This window comes from Piliocolobus tephrosceles, chromosome 16 (genome assembly GCF_002776525.5).
Source record: "Piliocolobus tephrosceles isolate RC106 chromosome 16, ASM277652v3, whole genome shotgun sequence".
In the NCBI taxonomy this organism is placed as follows: domain Eukaryota; kingdom Metazoa; phylum Chordata; class Mammalia; order Primates; family Cercopithecidae; genus Piliocolobus; species Piliocolobus tephrosceles.
Genome location: NC_045449.1, coordinates 53,657,422 through 53,680,639, shown reverse-complemented (window position 1 = coordinate 53,680,639; position 23,218 = coordinate 53,657,422). Strand labels below are relative to the sequence as shown.

At 48.5% G+C, this 23,218-nt stretch overlaps 1 protein-coding gene across 5 annotated transcripts in view; it reads right to left on the bottom strand.

The window, feature by feature from the left end:
* Nucleotides 1-23,218, bottom strand: part of NMT1 (N-myristoyltransferase 1) — a 47,397-nt gene that overhangs the window by 9,364 nt on the left and 14,815 nt on the right. For all 5 annotated transcript variants that reach the window (XR_002726203.1, XR_002726204.1, XM_023191463.2 and 2 more), the window contains exons 2-8: nucleotides 18,651-18,759; nucleotides 13,710-13,854; nucleotides 6,018-6,136; nucleotides 3,223-3,314; nucleotides 2,302-2,418; nucleotides 1,008-1,178; nucleotides 72-180 (exon numbers count right to left, since the gene is read on the bottom strand). Coding sequence is in view for 3 of the 5 variants with exons in the window: in XM_023191463.2 (XP_023047231.1) it covers nucleotides 72-180; nucleotides 1,008-1,178; nucleotides 2,302-2,418; nucleotides 3,223-3,314; nucleotides 6,018-6,136; nucleotides 13,710-13,854; nucleotides 18,651-18,759 (862 nt within the window). In the remaining 2 variants the exon portion in view is untranslated. The remainder of the gene's footprint in view (nucleotides 1-71; nucleotides 181-1,007; nucleotides 1,179-2,301; nucleotides 2,419-3,222; nucleotides 3,315-6,017; nucleotides 6,137-13,709; nucleotides 13,855-18,650; nucleotides 18,760-23,218) is intronic.

Genomic DNA, 23,218 nt, shown 5'->3' with positions numbered 1-23,218 from the left:
AGCCCTTCTCTCCTGCTGACAGCCAGGCTCTCCTTGCCCTCTCTCTGTCCACCACCCGGGACACCACTGGCCTCTGGCAGTCGGTAGAGCTTCATGGTGCGCTGCATGGTCATATTTCTGCTCAGGTGGGAGAACTTCACTTCAATCAGCTTCCGTGGGTTTAGGGACCGATGCCAATACCTGTGGGGACACAAATGTCCTGTCCTCAGGGTTCTGGCCAATCCCTATTACAAGGACAATGGCAGGGAGACCCCAGCTGGCCAGCAGGTGGCGTGAGAGACACATCAGGTGCCTCCGGAGCCAGGGGTGTCACCCTGCTCTCCAAGCCTCCCCCCAGTGAGTGCTGCCAAAGCTCCTCCTAGATCTTCTTTCTCCCTATTTTTCTTGCTGAATTTCCAAAACTATTCCTTTGCTACAGCGGTTGCCTGGGGAGAGCAATCCTCACTCCTAGAATCAAGTCATGCCCAGAAGATGATGGCAGAGGCACTCACCCTCCTCCCTCCTCCTCTTCTGCCTTCACACCTGGTGTTTTTACTTTTAAAGTTCTCTAGGGAGAGATTATTCAACTGTTTCAAACAACTTTCTAAGGCAGAGGTTGCCCTTAGATCATATAGCAGACTTGCTCTATTTGGTGCACACAATATTCAAAACAAATTGAGCCAACCATTTCAAATTTTAGGACATTTCCCATAAAAATCCAGATTTGAGCTCATCCCTAAAAACAAACAAAAACCACCAGTAACCCCCCACCATCTCCAAATAGCAGCAGCCAGCAGACACCAGAGCCCTCCAGACAAGGCAGGGACAGACTTGCCCGCCTGCCATCCCTACAACCCTCCTGCCCTCTCCACGCTCCCGGTCTGGCTCCTGCAGGCACCAGGTGCCCGCCTTACCGATACTCCAGAGGTGGGATGCTAAAGGCGGAGCTGTAACTCACAGTGGCCCATGCTCCTCAACTAGAGTGCAGACACCAGTATTTTAAAGGACTTACAGGAAGACAGTTTTACCTGCAGGTGCCAACGGGCTTTGGTAGTACCACCCCGGCAGTGTAAACAGCTTGGAAGATGCCCTCCAGGTGAACCCGCCTGGTAATCTCGCGGATCAGGACTGGAGCCACCCTCTTGGAGCGCAGCTTCTTGTGGACACAAAGGAAGTTGATCTCCACCATCTTCTTCTCTCTAAGAGGGGGAAACATCCAGGTGACAAGGTTTTTAACAGGGAAGGGAATGGTGATCCCCTCAAGCACATGCAGCCACACCTGGAAGGACCAGGTCTGCAGCACAGGTGTACTTTTAGCTGCCACCTGCACTCAGTACTGGGACTCTCCACCACGCTCCACCAGGCCAGGAGCCTGCCTTACTTCAACAGAGTCTATTTCCAAAGGAAGGTGGGACTCAAGCAAACGCCTTTATTTGAAGGCACCACCAGTATCTCCCTGATGAATCCCTAGGAGTCGGCTGGGGAATCCCACCGTTAGCATGCAGGGAAGCAGCACAGGGAACCCATGGGGCAGGTCAAGGCAATTCTAGGGTTTCAAGGTTCTGATTCCCTCAATAACACAGCTGATAAGCCCTGAAGACTGTGGCAGGCAGATAGTTTGGACACTTCCAGGGAAAATGAAGAGCAGAGATCACAGGCCCCAAGGACTATCTGAATCTGGGTTACACTGGCTCTGGTCCATTTCTGCTGCTGTTCAAGTGCTTCCATGTGTGACTGGTACAGGCATTCAAAAATGAGCCTCTGATTAGCCAGGTATGGTGGTGCATGCCTGTAATCCCAGCTACTTGGAAGGCTGAGGCAGGAGAATTGTTTGAATCCTGGAGGTGGAGGTTGCAGTGAACCAAGATTGCACCACTGCACTCCAGCCTAGGCAACACAGTGAGACTAAAAAAAGCCTCTGGCCAGGCACGGTGGTTCACGCCTATAATCCCAGCATTCTTGGGAGACAGAGGTGAGTGGATCACTTGAGCTCAGGAGTTTGAGACCAGCGTGGGCAAAACAGCAAGACCTTGCCTCTATAAAATTTAAAAAATAATAAAAACAAGCCTCTGCTGAGCAGGCACACCAGGTCTCAGGCTGGGCTCCTTCCAACCCGGGCCACAAACAAGGGAGCCAGCTGGGACTCTGAGCAGAACAGGGGGTTCCTATGATGAATCTGCAGTCCCAGCAGCTGGGCGTCCTCCCTTCCTGAGACTGTCCCTCTTTCTTTCATGGGGCACATTGTTCAGCCTTTTCCTCCTCCCTCCCAGACCAAGCAGGATGGCGGTGTTGTGGGGGTTGGAGGTAGGTGCTGGTGCTTACGTGTCATAGATATGGATGTTTGCTGGGATGGCGCTAATGAACCCAACCAATTTCCGACTTGAGACCACTCGAACCCCGCAGTGCCACTGGGGGAGCCAGCCGGGTGGCCGGAGAGCCCTGGAAAAGAGAGGCTGGGGTTGTTGTGCTGCTTCCGGCAGGCTGGACAAGCTGTTTGGGTTCCACAGCCAAATTTGGTTTTGACCTGGTGCTACCACCTCCCTGGGGGTTAATAGCTGAATTCTCTTTAGGGCCAAGCCCTCCTGGACACACGGAATCGAGCCATCACTATTTCTGGCTACTCATCCCACTGGGCCTAGTTACTCATCCAACCCAAGGTTATCATACTGAGGATTTCATGCCTGATCCAATTTCTGTGTGTTCATTTTGACAGCTTGAACCAAGGGACTGGCATCTTTGGTTCAGAAGACGGTGGGTCCCATGGTTGAGAGCTGATTGTGGCAACCCTGGAGCTCTGGTCTCCTGTCTCCCTCCTTCTGGTATAAATTCTTCCTTCCCTTTCAGGTAGTCCCTCTCTATTTCGGCGCATGCCTCTCTCTTCCTGGATATTAAACATGGCCTGGGCAGGTGGATGGCTCAGCCAGAAAATGTGCCTTCTTTTCTTTCAGTCTTAGTAGGTCTTATGCGCCTTCCTTTCTTACATAAAGTCACCAGACAATGCATACCTCTTCCCTGGGTACCAACTCTACGAAGGTCTCCCTCACCCAGTCAATTGTCTTAAACAAGGTTGCAATTCTAAGCGCCAGTGAAAGCAAGTCTCCTTCAGATGCAGGAACTCAAAAATGACACACTAATTTGCCATTCAAAGGTTGGCCCCTGGCAGGGATGAAAACTCGGGTGCCCTGTGGTGGTTCTGCTCTACACCTTGCCCTCAAGAACCTCAAGAAAGCCCCTACAACTTACCACAAAAGAAACTCTGGGGAATAATCAAACCGGAACATGTTGTCATCATCTTCCACATAGTTCTCGTTCAGGAGGGTGTACAGTTCTTTCAGCTGTAAAGAAATAAGCAGTTCACTTGGAGGTATTCTGCCAGGAAGGAGACCAACTCCAATACCCTGGGGCTCTAGGCTTTTCAGAAGGATGAAGCAAACCACCAAAAACGACGTGGAGTCTCACAAATCCCTCTGCCCCCTGGCATGGTAGGAACTCTTGCAGCAAGCACCCTAGTTAGAGTAGAAAACGGAGCCATCACGTAGCAGAGTGGCAGACCGAGAATGCCACCTAACTAACCAACCACTTCATCATTCTGCGCCATCAACAAGGGAGAGCCACTGGTCTCGACTTCTGTGAAGTGCTGTGGAGGGATGACTCTCAAAGCTAGTCAAGAAATTACTCCACAGAGAGTCACTGCTATTTACCACCTTGTCTGATTTTTACCATCTGGCTCAAACAAAGGCCTTTTTTTCCTTTCTTTTCGAGATATGGTCTCACTCTGTTACTCAGGCTGGAGTGCATTGGTATGATCATGGCTCACTGAAGCTTCCAACTCCTGGGTTCAAGCAATCCTCCTACTTTAGCCTCCTGGGTAGCTGAGACTACTGGTGCATACTACCATGCCAGGCTATTATTATTTTTTCTTTTTTTTTTTTTTTTTTTTTGAGACGGAGTCTCGCTCTGTCACCCAGGCTGGAGTGCAGTGGCCGGATCTCAGCTCACTGCAAGCTCCACCTCCCAGGTTTACGCCATTCTCCTGCCTCAGCCTCCCGAGTAGCTGGGACTACAGGCGCCCGCCACCTCACCCGGCTAGTTTTTTGTATTTTTTAGTAGAGACGGGGTTTCACCGTGTTAGCCAGGATGGTCTCGATCTCCTGACCTCGTGATCCGCCCGTCTCGGCCTCCCAAAGTGCTGGGATTACAGGCTTGAGCCACCGCGCCCGGCCTATTTTTTCTTTTGTAGGGGGGCAGTCTCACTATATGGACCAGGCTGATTGATTTTGAACTCCTGGGCTCAAGCGATCTTCCCACCTTAGACTCCCAAATTGTTGGGATTATAGGTGTGAGCCACACCTAGCCACAAAGGCCTTTTTCTGCCTTCTCAGCTATCTCCATCTGCTGGCCTAACTTTGGTATTAAAAAATTCTGTTGGCCGGGTGTGGTGGCTCAAGCCTGTAATCCTAGCACTTCGGGAGGCTGAGGTGGGCAGATCACCTGAGGTCAGAAGTTCAAGACCAGCCTGGCCAATGAGATGAAACCCCATCTCTACTAAGAAATAAAAAAATTAGCTGGGTGTGGTGGCAGATGCCTGTAATCCCAGCCACTGGGGAGGCTGAGGCAGGAGAATTGCTTGAACCCAGGAGGCAGAGGTTGCACGAGCCGAGATGGTACCATTGCACTCCAGCCTGAAAGACAGCAAGACTGCACCTCAAAAAAAAAAAAAAAAAATGCTGGGCGCGGTGGCTCACGCCTGTAATCCTAGCACTTTGGGAGGCCCAGACGGGCAGATCACGAGGTCAAGAGTTAGAGACCAGACTGGTCAACATAGTGAAACCCTGTCTCTACTAAAAACACAAAAATTAGCCAGGCACGGTGACAGATGGTTGTAATCCCAGCTACTCGGGAGCCTGAGGCAGGAGAATCGCTTGAACCCGGCAGGCAGAGGTTGGGGTGAGCCAAGATGGTGCCACTGCACTCCAGCGTGGGCAAAAGAACCAGACTCTGTCTCAAAATAAATAAACAAATAAAAGGCCAGGCACAGTGGCTCATGCCTGTAATCCCAGCATTTTGGGAGGCCGAGGTGGGAGGATCATCTGAGGTCAGGAGTTCGAAACCAGCCTGGCCAACATGGTGAAACACCGCCTCTTCTAAAAATATAAAAATTAGCTGGACATGGTGGCACTCACCTGTAATCCCAGCTACTCAGAAGGTTGAGGCAGGAGAATCGCTTAAACCCAGGAGGCAGAGACTGCAGTGAGCTGAGATGATGCCACTGCCACTCCAGCCCAGGCAACAGAGCGAGACTCCGTCTCAAAAAAAAAAGAAAATGTAAACAAAATTTTTTTTTTTTTTTTTTTGAGACAGAGTCTCACACTGTTGCCTGGGCTGGAGTACAGTGGTGCGATCTCAGTTCACTGCAGCCTCCAACCTCCCCCTCCCAGGTTCACGTGATTCTCCTGCCTCAGCCTCCCAAGTAGCTGGGATTACAGGCGTGTACCACCACACCCGGCTAATTTTTTGTATTTTTAGTAGAGACGGGCTTTTATTATGTTGGTCAGTCTGGTCTCAAACTTCTGACCTCATGGTCCACCTGCCTCGGCCTCTCAAAGTGGTGGGATTTGCCTGGCGACATTTTCATCATTCTTTACAAGGGAAATAAATCCCTCAGGTCAAAACAAGGGGCTCTGGGTGGCCAGGGTGGAAAGGGGAGGACAGGGCCTCATTTAGCAGCCCCAGCTGCTCCAGTCAGGAGACAGACTAGAAAGAAAACAAGGAAATAAATGAATGAACAAAAAAGAATAAATGAAAAACAGGTATCCACGTTGGGGAGCTACAGAGGTTAACTTTCAACCTGCCAGAAAAGCTAAGAGCTATTTATGTGGAGTCTTGGCCATACTCCAGGAAGTTACAGAAGGGGGTCGGTTCAGACCTCCTTGGCTCAGCTCTCTAGGGCTCGAGGAGACGTGGTCTCGGTGAGATTGCAGGGCTTACTGTGAAAGTGGCTCCTACCCGCAGGTGTAACCTTCTGAGGGCCCACTCACCACACCGCGGTCGCCCAGGTCCAAGGCATCCCAGGTGAAGCCCTGGGGCAGGGTGTAGGGCTCCTGGCGGATATTGTCCTTGTCAGGCTCCACGGGGCCATGGGTGTTCACCACTTCACCTGAAAGAAGAACACAGCTGTGAGCCTCACCCTTTGCCCCCTCAGGGCAGTAAATGGCTCAGCTCAAAACTCAACCAGAGCAAATTCCTCGTCCCTAGGAGCCCTCCATCTGAAGAACATTCTGTGCTTGGCAACTGCAAACCGTCTTTCCAGCTACCCTTAGCCCCTAACTGAGGGCCAATTCATGGCAGAACCTTAGGACAATCACTGGGATCCAAGGTGGTTCGTGTTTGGGAAATCCATTTAAATCTCCCTTGGGTCACTGAATGACAAACGTTTATCTTTAGTAATTTGGCTTCCTGCCTCCTGGTTGGTGTAAAGAGTGTTGTCAGGGCCCTGGCCCAGGCCCATCAATCTGGATGGGTTTGTAAGGAGTCACAACAAGGCTGCTTTTGTGTCAACAGCAACAACAATGTACTGGGCCCATTTCTGAACCAGATGATGGCTTCTAGGCGCCAGGCTCAATTGTGGCCCTGCCAGCCTTGGCTTTCAGCAGTGTGAGCCAGTTAACTGCTCCTGCCAACTCAGGCCCTCAGTGTTTAGAGTCCTGCAAGTGCCTTTGGGCTGAATCACCAAGTCCACACAGTGCTGCCGGGAAGTCACCGTGACACAACATCCCCTCCCTGAGCAGCATAGGCCCCTCCTCTGCGGGAGTGCTCCAAAGACACAGCCCTCATTCCTATCCGAGCTCAATCGGACTCATAAATGCTGAGAGATTCACACTGAATTTTCACCCTTGGGATGATTTCGGTTCTACAGTGAGCCCACTCATGTTTACATTGGGAAGAATGCAATGTTTAGTGCATTTTGGAAAACAAGCGTCTTCAAAAGGGACCAACTCAGTAACAGTGTTCTTAGCAAAGGCCTCAGTATAGACTAGGCACTCAATTCATGCTTTTACTGACTTTCAGACTCTTGATCCAATTTTGTTTTTTTTTTTTTGAGACAGAGCCTCATTCTGTCGCCCAGGTTGGAGTGCAGCGGTGCGATCTTGACTCACTGCAACCTTTACCTCCCCGGTTCAAAAGATTCTCCTGCCTCAGCCTCCCGAGTGGCTGGAATTGCAGGTGCCCGCCACCGCACCGGCTAATTTTGGAGGTTTTTTTTTAGTAGAGATGGGGTTTCACCATGTTGGCCAGGCTGGTTTCAAACCCCTGGCCTCAAGTGATCCACCCGCCTCGGCCTCCCAAAGTCCAAACATTTCATTCTAACATGTAACAGGCAGTTCTAGACCTTCCCAGAATGAATCTGTGGGGCAAGGGTGGTGGAAAGAGCTGCATAAGGCCACAGTGCACGACACCACTGCCAGCACTGATCATCTCACCCTCTTCATCAGACACATTACTGAGCACCAACCATGCACTAGTGACTCAGTGACCATGCCAGCCCCTAGTGTACAGCAGGAAAAAGGACCAAGTCCCTGTCCTCACAAGACATACCATCTTCTGGGGAAAAAGTAAATAAATGAGTCATTATCCACGTGCTGAGGGTCAGGATCTGGAAAGTGCAGGGACACAGCAGGGAAGCAGCCTGCTCTATTGGTAATCAGGCTTCCGAACAGGTTTGCTTGGGAGAGAGGTCATATTTTTCTTCCCTAGTCAGGAAGCTCATGACCAGGTGAGACGGGGTCTTGCTGTTGCCCAGGCTGGAATGCAGTGGCGTAACCTTGGTTCACTGTAGCCTCAACCTCCTAGGCCCAAACGATCCTCCCATCTCAGCCTCTCAAGGGGTTGGGACTACAGGCATGCGCCACCACGCCTGGCTAATTTTACTTTTCATAGAGGGGAGATGAGGTCTTACTGTTGCCCAGGCTGGTCTCAAACTCCTAGACTCAAGTGATCCTCCTGCCTTGGCCTCCCCAAATGCTGGGATTATAGCATGAGCCACCACACCCAGCCAAAACCCACCATTTGATTATTCATAAGGTAGCTCTTGTGAATTTAAGTCAATCTGCTTCCAACTGACAGCTATGTATATTAAAAAAACATTTTTGAGCCTACAAAGCTGAGGGCCAGACCCTCTAGTCTTATCTAGGTGCTGATTTCCCAACTTGTATTGAATTTATACCTTTCCCTATACACTTCAGAACCTTTTTTCCCCTTTAATTATTTCCATGGCCAAGAATACTGATGTTCTTCCCTACTGTACTAAAATAACCTCAAGGCTAAATCTTCTCATTTAGGCTGGCTACTATGTCCTACACGCAATAGGCACTTCCATTCCCTCACTCCTTCACCAAGTGTTCACTGAATCCTAGAATGTGCCAGTTCTGTGGCAGGGGCTGGCGAATGAAACAGACACAGGTCCTCACCATCATGGACACCAAAGAGACGAGCAAGGAGGCACGTCCCACCCGGCATGGCAAGGGCCAGTAAGGATGAAGTACAGGGTGCTACGGGACCTGTGTCTGTGTGTGTCAGGAAAGACCTCTCAGAGGAAATATGTAAAGGCAAGACCTCAAGGATAATTAGGAGTCAGTTAGGCTGCAGGTGGACTATGTGGGGCAGGGTGGGTGTGAAAAAGTAGAGCTACAGGAAACACTGAGAAGGGAGCAGCCACTTTTACTAGACTCCCACTGTGGAGTACCCTTGATGCCAAGAAGCAGCCCAAGGCTCCTATGCTGTCCTTGGTCTGGTGCCAGCATCATGGCCTCTGCTTGTCCTGCTCTGTGGGGAGCAGCCTGCCCTCTCCCTTACAATGGCCTCTGAGTACCTCCTGCTGAGCAGGGGTGGAAGGCTGTTCTGCAGAGCACATCAAGAATGCAGCCGATTCTCTCAAGGCCGACATGAACGAATAAATGACTAAAGATGACACTTCGAACTTGCGTTAAAAGAATCTGGAAGTTTAAAGAAAACCCTGAGCTTTCAATGGGTTTCTTTCTGCACACTCTTCCCCAAAATTCTTTCTGTGACATCAAACATCAAAGACCCCAAACTAAGCAATGCGATGCAATTGTGAAGGACTTCGGAGAAATGAGAATGTCTGAGATGCTTTAATGAAAACATTAAACCAAACAAAAACCAGGGAGAGGGAAAAGAGAGGGGAAGCTTCCCCCTGGGACCCATGGAAACCAGGTGAGTGCACATCCTCCCCTGTGACAGTTACTTTTTAAAACAGAGTGGCCACACTGCATTCCACTGACCAAAGGCAGAAAAGGATACTGCTTCCATTGACATGAGTGGGAAAAGGGTGACTTTAAAAAGAATGACATGATCTGAAGAGGGGGATCAAAAGTTCATCTGAGGGCTCTTACAGTTGTTATACAGACTAAAAACAGTTCTGCTAAGGCCATTCCTTTTTATTTATTTATTTTTTAATCTTTGAGACAGGGACTCGCTCAGTCACCCAGGCTGGAGGGCAGTGGCACAATCATGGTTCACTCCAGCCTTGACCCCCAGGACTCAAATGATCCTCTCACCTCACCCTCCTGAGAAACTGGGACCACATGCATGTGCTACCATATCTGGCTAATTTTTTTTTTTTTTTTTTGAGACGGAGTCTCGCTCTGTCGCCCAGGCTGGAGTGCAGTGGCCGGATCTCAGCTTCTGCAAGCTCCGCCTCCCGGGTTTACGCCATTCTCCTGCCTTAGCCTCCCGAGTAGCTGGGACTACAGGTGCCCGCCACCTCGCCCGGCTAGTTTTTTGTATTTTTTTTAGTAGAGACGGGATTTTACTGTGTTAGCTAGGATGGTCTCGATCTCCTGACCTCGTGATCCGCCCGTCTCGGCCTCCCAAAGTGCTGGGATTACAGGCTTGAGCCACCGTGCCCGGCCTGTCTGGCTAATTTTTAAATTTTTCTGTAGAGACGAGGTCTTACCCTGTTGTCCAGGCTGGTCTTGAGCTGCTGGGCTCAAGCAATCCTCCTGCTTTGGCCTCCCAAAGTGCTGGGATTATAGGCATTGAGCCATCACACCCAGCCTAAGAAGGCCTTTCCAAGCTTAAAATAAAAAACCTAGGATAATTTTAAGCTTCTAAAGAATTGCAGGTCTCAGCCAGGTGCAGTGGCTCACGCCTGTAATCCCAGCACTTTGGGAGGCTGAAACAGGAGGACAGCTTGAGCCTAAGAGTTTGAGACCAGCCTGGGCAACATAGTGAAACCCTATCTCCACAAAAAATTTAAAAATTATCCAGGCATGGTGGCAGGCACCTGTAGTCCCAGCTACTCAGGAGGCTAAGGTGGGAGGATTGCTTGAGCCCAGGAGATTAAGGCTGTAGAGAGCCATATCATGCCACTGCACTCCAGCCTGGGCAGCAGAACGAGATCCTGTCTCAAGAAAATAAAAGAGAGGGCCAGGTGCGGCGGCTCACGCCTGTAATCCTAGCACTTTGGGAGGCTGAGGCAGGTGGATCACGAGGTCAGGAGTTCAAGACCAGCCTGGCCAAGATGGTGAAACACCATATCTACTAAAAATACAAAAATTAGCCGGGCGTGGTGGCGGGCACCTATAATCCCAGCTACTTGGGAGGCTGAGGCAGAGAATAGCTTGAACCCAGGAGGCAGAGGTTGCAGTGAGCTGAGATCGCGCCACTGCACTCCAGCCTGGGTGACAGACTGAGTGAGACTCTGTCTCAAAAATAAATAAATAAATAAATAAGAGAGAGGGAGAGACTTGTAGGTCTTTTTAGCGGAATACCATCTAATTAAAACTCTCCCAAGAAGGTGGGGAGTGCTGTAAAAACACAATGCATGAGATTTATAATCATTAGTCCTCCATTTACATGAAAAAAAATTAGGGCAAGAAGCTGTAGATAACACCACCCCTGAGAAAACTCAGAACTAGGGTGATGCCTCAGCCATGCAGGCTAACACACCTGCCAAGGTGGCACTTTCTACAGGCTGACACAAACAAAGGAACCTAATTGGGGCTTGACTGACCCTGGACCTCAAAGACAGACTAGTCAGATGCTCAGTGCAACCGCTGTTCCACAGAGTCCCACACCACACACTGCACAGGAGGCAAAGTCAGAAGAAATAAACCCAGACCTTGTTCCTCCTTCCTCAAAGTGTCAGGGCCTGTATGAGCAACTGTGTGGTTTTCTCTTGAGCTTTCTGAGAACTAAACTGAAGCACTTTCTACATTTACAGGTGAGAGGAAAACAAAGTATTGCTGGGCTGAAGAGGAACAGAAGCAAATTAATCCCAATCTGCCTCTTTTTTTTCTTTTTCTTTTCTTTTTTTAATTTATTTTTGAGATGCAGTCTTGCTCTGCTGCCCAGACTGGAGTGTAGTGGTGCGATCTCAGCTCACTGCCACCTCCATCTCCCCAGGTTCAAGCAATTCTCTGGCCTCAGACTCTCGAGTAGCTGGGATCGCAGGCCCGTGCCACCACGCCCAGCTAGTTTTTGTATTTTTAGTAGAGACAAGGTTTTACCATGTTGACCAGGCTGGTCTCAAACTCCTGACCTCAGGTGATCCGCCCGCCTCAGCCTCCCAAAGTGCTGGGATTACAGGCATGAGCCACTGCGCCTGGCCTCAGTCTGCCTCTTTACCAGGAGACACTATCTGTGAAGAATGTAGCCAAGGTTACTCATTTGCAAATTCCTCAGGAAAAATAAAATCAAACCAAAACTCCAAAATGCCATCTGAAAACACAGCCAAGATATATGGCAGCCACCACATAACACCTCATCAGGGATTTCATTCGGAGATGAGATGTGTGGCTCTCTACATCGTTCCTGCTCCTCAGCGAGAACCTGGTCACTGGGACCCCACCCTGCGGCCCAAAGCCTTGCTGGAGGGCTTAGCCAGTGGGCCTGGGACCTGGCCGATGAGGGCAGCCAAACACACAAGGTGATGGGGGAATCAGCACCCCTCTTGTCCAGCCGGGCAGTGCTCTGCTCTCCCTCACCTGTGGGGATGCACCTACTCAGCTTGCTTCTGTCGTGAACAAGCTTCTGAGAACTGCATCCGCTCTAGAGCAGAGCTTCTCAAACTTTCAAAATGGACAGAAATCCTCTGGCAGTTCTGATTCTGCAGCTTTGGGGTGGGGCCTGACAAACTGCATTTCTACTAGCAATTAGGCAATGCCCATCCTGCAGGTCTGCAGGCCTCATGGAGTAGCTGCTCCCAACCTCCGCAGCAGACAAAGCTCCTTGGGCACGGCTGCCTTCTTCCCCTCACCAGTCTTTGGCCCTACCCTGCCAGGCCCTGCCCTACCCTCCTGCTCTGCACTGAACACACTAGTCAAGTCTCATTGTGTTTCTGGAGAGAAGAAGTAATGTGGACGAGCTGAAAGTCATTTACATTTGGTGTTGGAACATGTTTTTTTTTTTCAACATACTTACTTTCCCAGTCACAAGAAAACAGGAACTAGGCCACCAATGGGTCCAGAATCATGATACAACTACTTCAGAAACTTTGTCAGCTGAGTCCTGAAGTTAGCCATCAAGGTTGGCTTGGCTCAGTCTTGGCAGGCACGTCTAACAGGATCCAGTCCCTTCTAGAATCCTTTTAGACAATCTGCTTATTCCACCCCTTTAGCAGTTCATTATAGCTTTTTAAGGGGTGTTGATGAAACCTATATATGGTATTCCCGGTGTTGAACCATCACTGCTAAGCAAAATCTCAAACCACTTTGCATTTAGTAAGCATGCATTGGCTAGGAGACAAAGAGGAAGAGGCTGGGGACTTTGCCCATTCCAGGAATAAACATGTGCCCAGACAAACAAGACAAACTCTCTATAAACCTAAATGGAAAAAAGACCTCTGGGCAGACATTCCCACTCTTCATGTGCCAACAGTTCTGTTTTTTGGGGGGTTTTTTGGTTTGTTCATTTTTTGAGTTGGGGGTCTCACTCCTGTCATGTAGGCTGATCTCAGCTCACTGCTGCCTTGACCTCCCAGGTTCAAGCGATCTTCCCACCTCAGCCTCCTGAGTAGCTGGGACTACAGGTGCATTTTTTTTTTTTTTTTTTTTTTACTTTTTGTGGAAACAAGGTTCTATGTTGCCCAGGCTAGTCTCGAACTTTTGGGCTCAAACAATCCTCCCACCTCAGTCTCCCAAACTGCTGAGATTATAGGTGTGAGCCACTGCTGTTGGCAAGAATCATTATTTGTTCTCAATGTGTGCTGCTATAAAATGGTAAGGTCTCTGAATGATAGTCTTTTTTTTTTTTTTTGAGACGGAGTCTCGCTCTGTCACCCAGGCTGGAGTGCAGTGGCCCGATCTCAGCTCACTGCAAGCTCCGCCTCCCAGGTTTACGCCATTCTCCTGCCTCAGCCTCCGGAGTAGCTGGGACTACAGGCGCCCGCCACCTCGCCCGGCTAGTTTTTTGTATTTTTTAGTAGAGACGGGGTTTCACAGTGTTAGCCAGGATGGTCTCGATCTCCTGACCTCGTGATCCGCCCGTCTCGGCCTCCCAGAGTGCTGGGATTACAGGCTTGAGCCACCGCGCCCGGCCTGAATGATAGTCTTTATGCTGCATTTTTAAAGACCACCCTCTGAAAACAACTACCAAGGAACTCCAGGACTCTACTGCCCTCCCTACAATAATTCAGCATGAAACCCTCATGAAGGCACAGCTGAGGCAGATCCCTCACCCCGACCTGGCAAAGAAAGCAAGCATATACATACCCAGCTTGGGGACAGGCTGCGTATCCCAGAACTGGTAGCTTCGCTTGCTAGCCTCCTCCATGGTTTTGGCAGGTCCCTGACCCACTGAGAACAGCTCAATGGCCTTCTGTATTTCCTGGATCCTCTCTGCTGGCAAAGAGTTCATCTGGACAAGACAAAGTTGGGGAGAGAAAAGGCGCATTATATTAGTATGACTTTTGATTTATTATAAGTTCAAGAGTTAAGGGGGGCTGGGTGCAGCGGCTCATGCCTGTAATCCTAGCACTTTGGGAGGCCAAGGCAGGTGGATCACTTGAGGTTAGGAGTTCAAGACCCACCCGACCAACATGGTGAAACCTTGTCTCTACTAAAAATACAAAAATTAGCCAGGTATGGTGGCAGGCACCTGTAATCCCAGCGATTTGGGGAGGCTGAGGCAGAAGAATTACCTCAAACTGGTAGGTGGAGGATGCAGTGAACCGAGATGGTGCCATTGCACTCCAACCTGGGTGACAAAGCTAGACTCCGTCTCAAAAAAAAAAAAAAGACGTGTGCTGCTATAAAATGGTAAGGTCTCTGAATGACAGTCTTTACGCTGGACGCGGTGGTGTAATCTTAGCACTTTGGGAGGCCGAGGGAGGTGGACTGCCTGAGCTCAGTAGTTCGAGACCAGCCTTGGCAACACGGTGAAACCCTGTCTCTACTAAAATACAAAAAATTAGCCAGGCATGGCGGCATGTCCCTGTAATCCCAGCTACTCAGGAGGCTGAGACAGGAGAATTGTTTGAACCTGGGAGGCAGTTGTTGCAGTGAGTCAAGATTGCGCCACTGCACTCCAGCCTGGGTGACAGAGCAAGACTCCATCTCAAAAAAAAAAAAAAAAAAAAAAAAAGAGTTACGGGGTACAACTCAAAGAAAGGGTTTTTGGTTCCTCTGTCCTAATCCCAGACGTCATTACAACTGAAGAAAAAAGTGGTTGACAATGAGCTGTATGATGGGTGGGTGCTGCCTGCAGGGTTTCTCTCCTTACTAGTCTTATGTTGTTTGATGGCAAAAGTAATACATGCTCAATGTAAATTTCAAACAATGCAGAAATGTGTAAGACCCATAGAAAGTAAACACCCAATAATCCCATCCCCCAAATATAATGCTTGTCATCAACAGTCTTCACTTGGGAAGGTGAGAAGAGGCAAATATAATTCCAGACTTTTTTGCATGCAAGTTCCAAATGCACACACACACTTTTCAAAAACTAAAAGTGGATCATATAATATTATCGTACAAACTGCTCTTTAAAGCTATGTCTTAGAGACCTTTCCAGATGGAAACACATGAAAACCCATTCTACCAACTAAATCTGCTGTATCCACTGTATGTATGGACCACAGTATATTTAGCCAGCCCCCTACTCATGGGCATTTTAGTGATTTTGTTCTTCAGTAATACAAGAATGTTGCAGTGAATTTCTTTTCGAGACAGGGTCTCACTCTGTCGCCCAGGCTGGAGTGCAGTGGCACAATCACGGCTCACTGCAGCCTCAAACTCATGGGCTGAAGGGATCCTCCCACTTCAGCTTCTTGAGTAGCTGGGACTATAGGCATGTGCCACCAGGCCCAGATAATTTTTTTGTTTGTTTTTTTGTTGAGATGGGGGTCTCAATGTGTTGCCCAGGCTGGCCTCGAACTCCTGGGCCCAAGCAATCTGCCCACCTCAGCCTCCCAAAATGCTGGGATTATAGGCCACCACACCCAGCATAAATTTTCTTATACATCTATTTTTACCCACTGGGATATATATTTCTGTAGGATGAAGTTAAGAAAGAGGCTTGCTGGGTCAAAAGGTATGCACTTTTGAAATTATTTATCATCAATTTGCTCTCTAAAAAGAGACTATCAATAATCCAACGAACAGTGTAAGAGAGTAGCTCCAGACCCTCACCATTACATTTACTAAGCCTCAGTTGAGCGTGGTGGCTCACACCTGTAATCCCAGGACTTTGGAAGGCTGAGGCAGCAGGACTGCTTAAGCCCAAGAGTTCAAGGCCAGTCTGGGCAATATAGTGAGACCACTGTCCCTATTTAAAAAAAAAAAATTTACCAAGCCTTAATCTATACCAATCTAAGAGAAAAAATTATCGCTTTAATGGTCATTTCTTCCATTATGACTTTAACCATCTTATTCACTGATTAAACATTTTTTTCTTTTTGAACTGCCTATTCAATCATTTTAAACTAATACATATGTTGCAAATATTTTCCCAGATTGTTGTTTATCTTTTGACTTCTACAAAGTTTTATATTTGTCAATTTCTGTTTTATGGCTTCTGGGTCCTATGTCAGACTTAGGTTAATAAAAATACATACATTTTCTTCTAATACTTTTATTTACTTTTCTATTTTTCACTTAGGTAATAAAGGAAAGAAACAATATAAACTAATATGTTCATATTGCTTAGTCCTGGGAGGTGGCATTTTAATTTTCTTCCCCTTGCTGTTTATTAAATAAATTATTGGCCATGTATAGTGGCTCACTCCTGTAATCTCAGCAACTTAGGAGGCCATGGCAGCTAGATCTCTTGAGCCTGAGTTAGAGATCAGCCTAGGCAACGTGGGGAGACCCTTTGTCTACAAACAATCAAAAAATGAGCCGGGTGTTGTGGTGTGCACCTGTAGTCCCGGCTACTTGGGACGCTGAGGTGGGAAGACTGCTTGAGCCCAGGAGGTTGAGGCTGCGGTCAGCCATGTTCGTACTGCTGCACTCCAACCTGAACGACAGAGTCTCAAAAATAAACTAAATAAATAAAAAGGGAAGACCCAGGCCGGGCGCAGTGGCTCACGCCTGTAATCCCAGCACTTTGGGAGGCCGAGGCGGGTGGATCAAGAGGTCAGGATATCGAGACCATCCTGGCTAACACAGTGAAACCCCATCTCTACTAAAAATACAAAAAATTAGCCGGGTGTGTTGGTGGGAGCCTGTAGTCCCAGCTACTCGGGAGGCTGAGGCAGGAGAATGGCATGAACCCGGGAGGCGGAGCTTGCAGTGAGCCGAGATCACGCCACTGCACTCCAGCCTGGGCGGCAGAGCGAGACTCCGTCTCAAAAAAAAAAAAAAAAAGGGAAGACCCTCACCTACCTTGTAGGGATGGTGATAGTTGGTTTGGAGCTAATTTAAATGAAGTGCAACATGGTATTAAATAATAATGGTATTTTTTTCATAGTGGGTTTTATATTTGAAATAGCAAAAAATTACTTGAAGTCATATCTCAATAAAGTAGTAGATTCAAGTTGAAGCATGACATTTGAGGCAGAAAGCAAAACGTGGGTATACTGGAATGAGAATGGACTTTTGAGAGGCTTATAAACTGTTTCGGAGGCAGTTCTTTTTTTATTATTAAAAATTTTATTTATTTATTTATTTTTTTGAGATGGAATCTCGCCCTGTTGCCTAGGCTGAAGTGCAATGGTGCAATCTCAGCTCACTGCAACCTCTACCTCCTGGGTTCAAGCGATTCTCCTGCCTCAGCCTCTTGAGTAGCTGGGATTACAGGCACGTGCTACCACGCTTGGCTAATTTTTTTTTTTGTATCTTTAGTAGAGGTGGGGTTTCACCATGTTGGCCAGGCTGGTCTCAAACTCCTGACCTCGTGATCCACTCACCCTGGCCTCCCAACATGCTGGGATTACAGGTGTAAGCCACCGTGACTGGCCACTTAATTTTTATTTTCTGAGGCAGAGTCTCACTGTGTTGCCCAGGCTGGAGTGCAGTGGCACGATCTCAGCTCACTGCAACCTCCACCTCCTGGGTTCAAGCGGTTCTCCTGCCTCAGCCTCCCAAGTAGCTGGTATTACAGGCGCCTGCCACCATGCCCAGCTAATTTTTTGTATTTTTAGTAGAGATGGGATTTCACCATTTTGGCCAGGCTGGTCTTAAACTCCTGACCTCAGGTGATCCACCCGCACTGGCCTCCCAAAGTGCTGGGATTATAGGCATGAGCCACCGTGCCTGGTCTCAGAGACAGTTTTAAAAGGTGAATTATGAATATGTTTGAGTTGTCCCCTTGCCCCTGTCAGCTACTTTGAGGAAGACAACACTTACCTGAAATTGTTTTATTTTGTAATGTTGTTTTATTTAAGAAACAAAACGATCCTTACCCATATCTCTGGGTTTCATGCCAGTGCATCACTCTCAGGTTGTAAGCCTTAGGCCAGTGGTTCTCATGGAGTAGAACTCAGAAAGACTCTGTGGGACTCATGGTTTTCATTATAATGACTATGGCATTAAGAGAATGTTTGCAAATACATAAAGGTCTTAAGAAGAGGTCTCTGGCTGAATGCAGTGGCTCATGCTTGTAATCCCAGCACTCTGGGAGGCTGAGGCAGGAGGACTGCTTGAGCCCAGGAGTTCAAGACCCAGCTTGGGTAACACAGTGAGACTCCATCTCTACAAAAAATTAAAAAAAAAAAAAATTGGACAGGTGTGGTGGCATGCACCTGCAGGTCCAGCTACTTGGGAGGCTGGGGTGGGAGGATCACTTGAGCCCAGGAGTGGAGGCTGCACCCTAGCTTGGGCAACAGAGTAAGACCCTGTCTCAAAAAGAAATGGGGGCCTCTCATTGTCAGAGTGGTGGGGACTTAAGACAGAGAATCACTGCTCTAGGCACCAGGGGCTGTCACACGTAGCTCCCCGGGGCACTGGCACAGCAGCACATGCAGTATGCACCTGTCCATTCTGATGGGCACCATGCTTGGGAGTCAGTGTCTGACTTGCCGTGTCTTTTAGGGTACTGAGAGCAGTTTCATCACCTAGGTCTAGGGCAGCAGAGGACAGCAGTGGGATCCAACTCTTCCATCTTGAAGTAATACCAGTGGAGAATGTCAATCCAAGTTGTTCTTATACATTCACCTCAAAACTCTCTCATGTGAAAAAGTGACTCAGTCACAAAAAACAGAGCCTCCTTGTTACCTTTACAGGCTGATCCTGGGTTGAATCTGTCTCATTGCCTTTTTCTTTCTTCTTTTTTTGTTTCTTTTTCTTCTTTTTGGCTCCAGTGTCATTGGCTGGACTCAAACCACTGTAACAAAAAGTAAATACTGATGCAGGATTTTTTTTTAAAAATCTGTTTTGTGCCACCCATGACAAAGAGCTTTCTGTGGAGTCAGACCTTCCTTAATCAAGCCTTTGGCTTCAGAAGCAGGCTGAAGAACCCAGGTCCAGAAAGGGCATTTGGAGGACACCAGCACTCCTCCTGACTCGCGCCCCCTCGGCTTTCAGGGAGACAGTGCTGGGCAAGGGATGTCCTATTTGTGTGAAAGGGCCTTTTCCGTTCTTGCTTTTATGTTGCTCATTTTCTTTAGATTGCCAGGGTAATGGCACCAAACGCGAATGATAATTGTTAACAAGGCATTCATACCACAATACTTCCTTGAACTCTGAATGTAAAAGGATGACAGCCAAAAGGCAGTGGTGGGCTTTCTGGAATGCGTTGCCCTTCCTTCCTCCACCTCCCAAAGGTATTAGGTTTCATGATTTTCCCCAGTTGGATCTGGAGCACAAGACAGTACGAAAAGGGAGTGAGGGATGAGGAAAAAGGCACATTAACATTCCTGCAATCTGTGTCCAAAATGGTCAATCACGAGAAATGCCTAAATCGGCCAGGTGCAGTAGCTTAAACCTGTAATTCCAACACTTTGGGAGGCTGAGGCAGGTGGATCACTTGAGGTCAGGAGTTTGAGGCCAGACTGGCCAACATGGCAAAACCTTGTTTCTACTAAAAATACAAAAACTAGCTGGGGCCTGGTGGCACATGCCTGTACTCCCAGCTACTCAGGAGGCTGAGGCAGGAGAACCGCTTGAACCCAGGAGGTGGAGGCTGCAGTGAGTTGAGATCACGTCACTGTACCCCAGCCTGGATGACAGAGACAGCCCCTGTCTCAAAAAAAAGGAAAAGGTGGCTGGGTGCAGTGGCCCATGCCTATAATCCCAGCACTTTGGGAGGCCAAGGCAGGCGGATCACGAGGTCAGATCAAGACCATCCTGGCTAAGACGGTGAAACCCTGCCTCTACTTAAAACACAAAAAATTAGCCTGGCGTGGTGGCGGGTGCCTGTAGTCCCAGCTACGTGGGAGGCTGAGGCAGGAGGATCGTGTGAACCCGGGAGGCGGAGCTTGCAGTGAGCCGAGATCATGCCACTGCACTCCAGCCTGGGCGACAGAGGGAGAGACTCTGTCTCAAAAAAAAAGGAAAAGGCTGGGCGAGGTAGCTCACATTTGCAATCCCAGCACTTCGGGAGGCCGAGGCAGGCGGATCACCTGAGGCCCGGAGTTCAAGACCAGCCTGACCAACATGGAGAAAGTCTGTCTCTATTAAAAATACAAAATAAGCTGGGCGTGGTGGTGCATGCCTGTAATCCCAGCTACTCGGGAGGCTAGGGCAGGAGAATCGCTTGATCCCGGGAGGTGGAGGTTGCTATGAGCTGAGATTGCTCCACTGCACTGCAGCCTGGGAAACAAGAGCAGAACTCCGTCTCAAAAAAAAGGGAAAAAAAAGAAATGCCTAAATCAGGTCTGCAGAATTGAGGACAACTGTTGGCAAGCTCAGACTGAGGGATCACCACTGGCAAAACCCAGCATTAAGAATCTTGGGAAACTAAAATAACAATAGCACCCAGTCACTCCTGCCATAGATTATAAGAAACATGTGTGTGTATGCAAGTGTACATGTGTGCATGTGATCAAGGGGACTTCCTTATGCTGCTTTTCCCTACATGACACATCCAATCAATGAAGCAAATAGTTTCTTAGCCTCATTAATTTTGTTTTTAATTTAAAAAATAGAGACGGGGTCTCCCTATGTTACCCAGGCTGGTCTCAAACCCTAGGTTTGAGTGATCCTCCTGCCTTGAACTCCCAAAGTGCTGGGATTACATGTGTGAGCCACCATGCTCAGCCTCTTAGCTACACTGAAAAGTCAAAACTGGCTGGGCGTGGTGGCTTATGCCTGTAATCCCAGCACTTTGGGAAGCCACGGCGGGCAGGTCATGAGGTCAGGAGTTCAAGACCAGCCTGACCAACATGGTGAAACCCCGTCTCGACTAAAAATACAAAATTAGCCAGGCGTGGTGGCATGTGCCTGTAATCCCAGCTACTTGGGAGGCTGAGGCAGAATTGCTTGAGCCCGGGAGGCGGCGGTTGCAGTGAGCCAATGTCGCGCCACTGCACCCCAGCTCTGGGCGACAGAGCAAGACTCCATCTCAGAAAAAAAAAAGAAGGCCAGGCACGGTGGTTCACGCCTGTAATCCCAGCACTTTGGGAGGCGGAGGCGGGCAGATCACGAGCTCAGGAGATCGAGACCATCTTGGCTCACACAGTGAAACCCTGTCTCTACTAAAAATACAAAAAAATTAGCCAGGCGTGGTGGCGGGCGACTATAGTCCCAGCTACTCGGGAGGCTGAGGCAGGAGAATGGCGTGAACCTGGGAGGCGAAGCTTGCAATGAGTGGAGATGGCGCCACTGCATTCCAGCCTGGGAGACAGAGTGAGACTCTTGTCTTAAAAAAAAAAAAAAAGAAAGAAAGAAAAGAAAAGAAAAAGCAAAGGGGAAAAAAAAAAGAAAAGTCAAAATTAGGAGTCCAACCTGAGTACAGTGAATCCTAATCTGTAGGATCAGCTAAACGCAGGGATAATTTTAACTGTATATTCTAGATAACCAATTCTCAAAGAACTGAAAGGTCTGGCATGGTGGGTTATGCCCACAATCCCAACACTTTGGGAGGCCGAGGCAGGCGGATCACTTGAGCTAGGAGTCTGAGACCAGCCTGGGCAACATGGTGAAACCCCATCTCTACCACAAATCCAAAAATTAGCCAGGTGTGGTGGTGCACATTTGTAGTCCCAACTACTTGGGAGGCTGAGTTGAGAGGGTGGCTTGAAGCCTGGGAGGAGGCTAGAGTGAGCCAAAATCACACAACTATGCTCCAGCCTGGGCAATACAGCCAGACACTGTCTCAAAAAAAAACAACAAAAAAAACCCCCAAAACCCCAAGAATTAAAACAACGTAAAATACATTTTTCCATTAACATTATGGTAAATACCATTTATAATTCAGAAAGACTTCAGGGTCTCAAAATGCCTGGGAGTTATTATAAATATTACTCTCATCTCACAGAGAGATACTGTATATATGCATATATACAGGCAGAAAGTGATCTGAAATCACATGCTGTCATTTCCCTTCATAGAACGTCTTCAGATTCTCCTATTTCTTCCTGTTCCTGGGAGAAAGGCTCACATCCAGACTTCATGACCTTACCCCTCCAGCCTTTTCTGGATCTCTCTGCCTTCACAATCTTTCTGTATCACCTGAACTCTATATAGCTGTGGGACTCACCTCTGTGAAAACGGCTTTCCATGTGTCTCTCTCATGCTTGAAATCCTGGAGTGACAGCAGCTTCTTAACTTGGAAGGTGTCAAGCCCAATTTTTCCCTAGGTCCATCACCCTCAGTTCCCACTTAGGCTGTCCACCCTTGCCTCCCACAGCTTCCATCTGGCCGGGCCTCTCAATGTCCCTGATGCAGAAAGACTGTGACAGGGAGAGATCCAGTTAAGTCTGGAGGTTCCTTTAGTCCAAGCATAAGGTCATGAAGTCTAGACACAAGTGCACCTACTTGGTATGATATTAATGAGACCCAGAAGGCATTAACATAGAAGGAAGACTGAGAACATTCAAAGGGGAAATAAGGTAACTTCCTTAAAACCAGATGCTCAGCAAAACCCCCAAGGCCATGGCAAAGAACAGAAACCATAAAGTCATTTATGGCCTAAAGATAACTTCTTCTTCTTAATAACTCAATTTTGTTATCACACACAGGACCATCTGCAGCCTAAGACAACTCTGTAGTTTTCCTACTCCAGATATTTTCACATCAGTCTCAGGATTATGTGCAGCATTATAAGATTTAAAAACTTGGCCGGGTGCGGTGGCTCACGCCTGTAATCCCAGCACTTTGGGAGGCTGATGCGGGTGGGTCACTCGAGGTCAGGAGTTCAAGACCAGCCTGACCAACATGGAGAAACCCCGTCTCTACTAAAAACACAAAAATTAGCCAGGCACGGTGGCGTATGCCTGTAATCCCAGCTACTCAAGAGGCAGAGGCAAGAGAATCGCTTGAACCCAGGAGGCGGAGGTTGCGGTGAGCTGAGATCACGCCATTGCACTCCAGCCTGGGCAAAAAGAGCGAAACCGTCTCAAGAAAAAAAAAAAGGATTTAAAAACTTGCTCATAGGCCAGGTGCGGTGGCTCACGCCTGTAATCCCAGCACTTTGGGAGGCCGAGGCAGGCAGATCACCTGAGATCAAGAGTTTGAGACCAGCCTGACCAACACGGAGAAACCCCGTCTCTACTAAAAATATAAAATTAGCCAGGCGTGGTGGCACATGCCTGTAATCCCTGCTACTCAGGAGGCTGTGGCAGGAGAATCGTTTGAACCTGGGAGGTAGAGGTTGTGGTGAGCCAAGATTGCACTACTGCGCT